The sequence below is a fragment of the Galeopterus variegatus genome, unplaced genomic scaffold, assembly GCF_000696425.1.
Source record: "Galeopterus variegatus unplaced genomic scaffold, G_variegatus-3.0.2 Scaffold185, whole genome shotgun sequence".
Taxonomy (NCBI): Eukaryota; Metazoa; Chordata; class Mammalia; order Dermoptera; family Cynocephalidae; genus Galeopterus; species Galeopterus variegatus.
The window spans coordinates 144,723-148,593 of NW_007726296.1; the positions used below are offsets into that span (position 1 = coordinate 144,723).

At 54.7% G+C, this 3,871-nt stretch overlaps 1 protein-coding gene across 1 annotated transcript in view; it reads left to right on the forward strand.

The window, feature by feature from the left end:
- The first annotated feature begins 831 nt into the window (after positions 1–831).
- Positions 832–3,871, forward strand: part of MRPS25 (mitochondrial ribosomal protein S25) — a 13,653-nt gene continuing 10,613 nt past the window's right edge. Inside the window, exon 1 of the mRNA XM_008564331.1 lies at positions 832–1,010. Within this exon, the coding sequence (XP_008562553.1) occupies positions 877–1,010 (134 nt within the window). The 5' untranslated portion in view covers positions 832–876. The remainder of the gene's footprint in view (positions 1,011–3,871) is intronic.

A 3,871-nucleotide genomic window follows, 5' to 3' on the forward strand; every position in this document is an offset into this window, starting at 1 on the left:
GACCAGTTGCTTTGTAGATAGGTCAAGAGACGTGTCCCTACTGAAATGTAAGGGGAAAAAGAGAATGAAAAACAGAACCTCCAAGAACTATGGGGCAACTTCAAAATATGTAAAATACATGTAACTGGAATACTAGAAGTAAAAAGGACGAGGAAGAAATATTTGAAGTAATATTGGCCAAGAACTTCCCAAAATTAATGACAGGCACCGAAGTATAGATCCAGGACGCTATGAGAACACCAAGAACACAAATACCCAAATCCACACCTCCGCATCTTATTCTAACCCCCCAAACCAAAAATAAAGAGAAAAGTCTGGAAAGATAATTTCAGCGAAGGCTGGCGGCTTCCCAGGGGGTTGGAGCCAGGCCCTCACCCCCCCGGAGCCCGTGCGGCGCCGCATACACGCGTCCTTATACCCAGGGTTTGCTTCTGAGAAAGTTCGGTCCAGCGCTGCTGAGTGGCTGACTAGAAAAGCGTAGACCCCAAACCTTTTTTTTCCTTTTGCGCATCAGTTTAAGTCGATGCTAGAAACTGCATAGTTCGAACTCTTCATTTTGAAGCCGGAGATGTTTGAGCTTGAACAGCAAGTTATCAGCTGACTCGGCACCCGAAGTCGGCTCTTTGATGTTTTCTGACTGAGTTGGAGCCGATTAAAAACGTCTTCTCGTGGGCGTCCGGGGAGAGACTCTCGCCGAGCGCGTGGGAGCCCGGATCCTCCCGCGCCGTATGTGGTGACTCGACGGCGGCGAGCGGGACTGCAAGTCCCAGGCTGCCCCGCGGCGTGCGCTGCCCGCCGGGAGCGGCTGCTGGCTGCTGGCTGCTGTCTCCTCCTTGCTTTAACTCGGCCCGCGCGGCCGGCCCCGCCACCGCCGCCATGCCCATGAAGGGCCGCTTCCCCATCCGCCGCACCCTGCAGTACCTGGGCAAGGGAGACGTGGTGTTCAAGGACTCGGTGAAGGTCATGACGGTGAACTACAACACGCACGGGGAGCTGGGCGAGGGCGCCAGGTCAGTGGGAGCCCGCGAGGCCGTCCCGCCGGCCTGGCCGGCCGCGAAGGGCTATTGGCGCCAGCGTGCTAGCCGCGTGAGACCACGACCTGTCCCCGGCCCGGACCCCATTTTACAGACGAGGACAGCAGGGACCCGCCGGGTCGGCGGCGGTGGTGGTGACGGGGGGTGCGGAGGCCAAGGGCTCCCTTCTCTATCTTTTTCCTCCCGGCTGGTGGACAAGGCCAACCCGAGGGACTCCCGGCTGGTGGACAAGGCCAACCCGAGGGAGGCCACCAGAGGCCGGCAGGCGGGCGGGGGCCGGGGGGCAGTCGCAGATCCTCCCGGGGGCCTGGGGCGAGCCCCGTCCAGGGGGACAGGCCTGGATCGGGTCCGCCTTTTCCACCTGTTGGCTTTGGGCGAGTTGCCCCTCCTTAGTGTCCCAAACGGGGATGATACCCCTGTCCCAGGGACGATATGGGGATGAAATGAGAGGAGTACTAGCTGCTGTTTTTTTTTTTTTTCTTAAAAGATGACCGGTAAGGGGATCTTAACCCTTGATTTGGTGTTGTCAGCACCACGCTCTCCCAAGTGAGCTAACCGGCCATCCCTATATGGGATCCGAACCCGGGGCCTTGGTGTTATCAGCACCACACTCTCCTGAGTGAGCCACTGGCCGGCCCCTAGCTGCTGATGTTGACCGAGCCCTGTTCTATGTCTGGCGCTGTTCTGAATTCTTCTCAGGCATTATCTGATCAGCAGCAGACTCCTCCCCCACTAGAGGGGAAACTCTATGAGGTGGTCTTTCACCCTGGAGCAGAGGAGGGCTTCATTGAAGGGCAGTTGGCAAGTGAAAGGCTTGAACTGACCCTTGAGGCAACCATAGGCAGTACCTTAGGCTGCTCAGGCAGTAAGAATAAATTTATTGAGTACCCACTGAGTGCTGTGCTTGCTGCTGTGTGCTGGGAATTCAACAGTGATTGAAAAAACAGTTCTAGCCTTCAGAAACTTCGGGATTGGGTGAGTGGGATGGATTAAAATGAGAAAGGAAGAGCAGTTCCTGGGGACCACCCGCGGGTGAGGGGCCTGGAACTGCAGGCTGTTCAGGAGAGCCAGAAGTTCCCTGCTAGTCAGTCCCTGTGGGCAGTGAACCCAGGAATTTGGACCTACTTGCGTGGGATCAGCTGGGGTGAGGGCTTCCTGCAAGACTTGGTCGTGGGGTGAATGGGCACCCAGGTGCTCCTTCGTGACCCCCTGCACGACAGTGCACATCTCTGTCACAGGGCCGAGGCCAGGTGGGTGATGGAGAGGAGGGAGGCAGGCTGGATGAGACCTGCCCAAAGGGGCTCTTCCCTGCTTGGCAGCGTGGGCTGGGTGGAGAATTCCTGATTTATCTAAATTCAGATTTTTATGTAAATCTCCAGTTTTTATTTATTTATTTTATGTATTTTTATTTTTGTCTTGTTTTGTGACCGGTAAGGGGATCGCAATCCTTAGCTTGGTGTCGCCCGCATCGCGCTCAGCCAGTGAGCACACTGGCCATCCCTATATAGGATCCAAACCCGCAGCGGGAGCGCCGCGCTCCCAGCGCCGCACTCTCCCGAGTTCGCCACGGTCGGCCCAGTTTTTAAATGATTATCCAGTCAACATAGGTCTGCAGACCTCCTACTCACATTCTCAAGTTTTAATACCCTCCAGGTGAATAGGATCCAAACAGCCCTTCTGTGTTTTACTGTTCCTGGGGATAAGAGCTCGCCTGTCCTGCCTGTGTCCTTGGGTTTCAGCCTGTCTGACTTGCTCTGTGTAGCCCCATGAGTCCTTGCTTGTTCTTGTGCCCTCAGCATTTCAGCTGCCCTGATCGGGACCTTCCTTCTTCTAAGTGCCAGTGACCAGTATGCATTCTCAGCCTAGCCAGTCTTGGGATCTCTGCTGGATGGGTGGAGAGCTGCCTTACTGAGCATCTGAGGGCTAAGTCTCTACTCATCTCTGCCAGGAGTTCTTGCCCTTAAGAAGTGGCTCTGAGCCTAAGGATCTAGGTAAATTTGGTAATAAGATAGTGACAGAACAGGGTGCTGTAAGTCCAGACTAGTCACAGCCCTGGTTCTTTGACTTACTGTTTGTATGACCTGGGGCAGTTAATGTCTGACCTCAGTTTCCGTAGTTGTAAAATCCCAATTCCAGGGTCACCATGAGGATTCAAGGCTAAAATGTCTAGCATAGTGTCTGGCATGCGCAGCAGGTGCGCAGCTAGAAATTCCCTCTCTCATTCATTCACTTCGCTCCTGTGCTTCAGCAAGAACAATTTTAAGGCCCTGTTACATTTCTGTCCTAGCAGTATTAGGGGTGGGGGGAAATTTCTACCTGACTGTGTCCTGGTTTATTTGTATGAAGTTTTGAGATGTTGGATACACTGCTAGGGGTTGGGGAGTGTTGGGGGGTGAGTAGGAATTGACCAGAGGCCTCCTATACCCAGGAAAGTAAATTCAGCCTTTGAGCTTCCAGCCCTGTGTGGTGTTGGGGTCTACATGACCTTCATTTCCTCCCCTAGGGACAACAACTTTCAACTCTATTTAATTCAAGTTTTACCTCCTTTTAGTTGCATAACATAGAGAGCTACTGGGCCAGCCTGTGGCTCACTCGGGAGTGTGCGGTGCTGATAACACCAAGGCCCCGGGTTTGGATCCCATATAGGGATGGCCGGTTCGCTCACTGGCTGAGCGTGGTGCTAACAACACCAAGCCAAGGGTTAGGATCTCCTTACCGGTCATCTTTAAAAAAAAAAAGGGGCCGGCCGGGGGGCCCGGGGAAAGGGGCGCCGCTTGGGAAGTGCAGCGGCGCTACCGCCCGAGGGTTCGGAACCCACAACCCGACCGGTCCCCGCC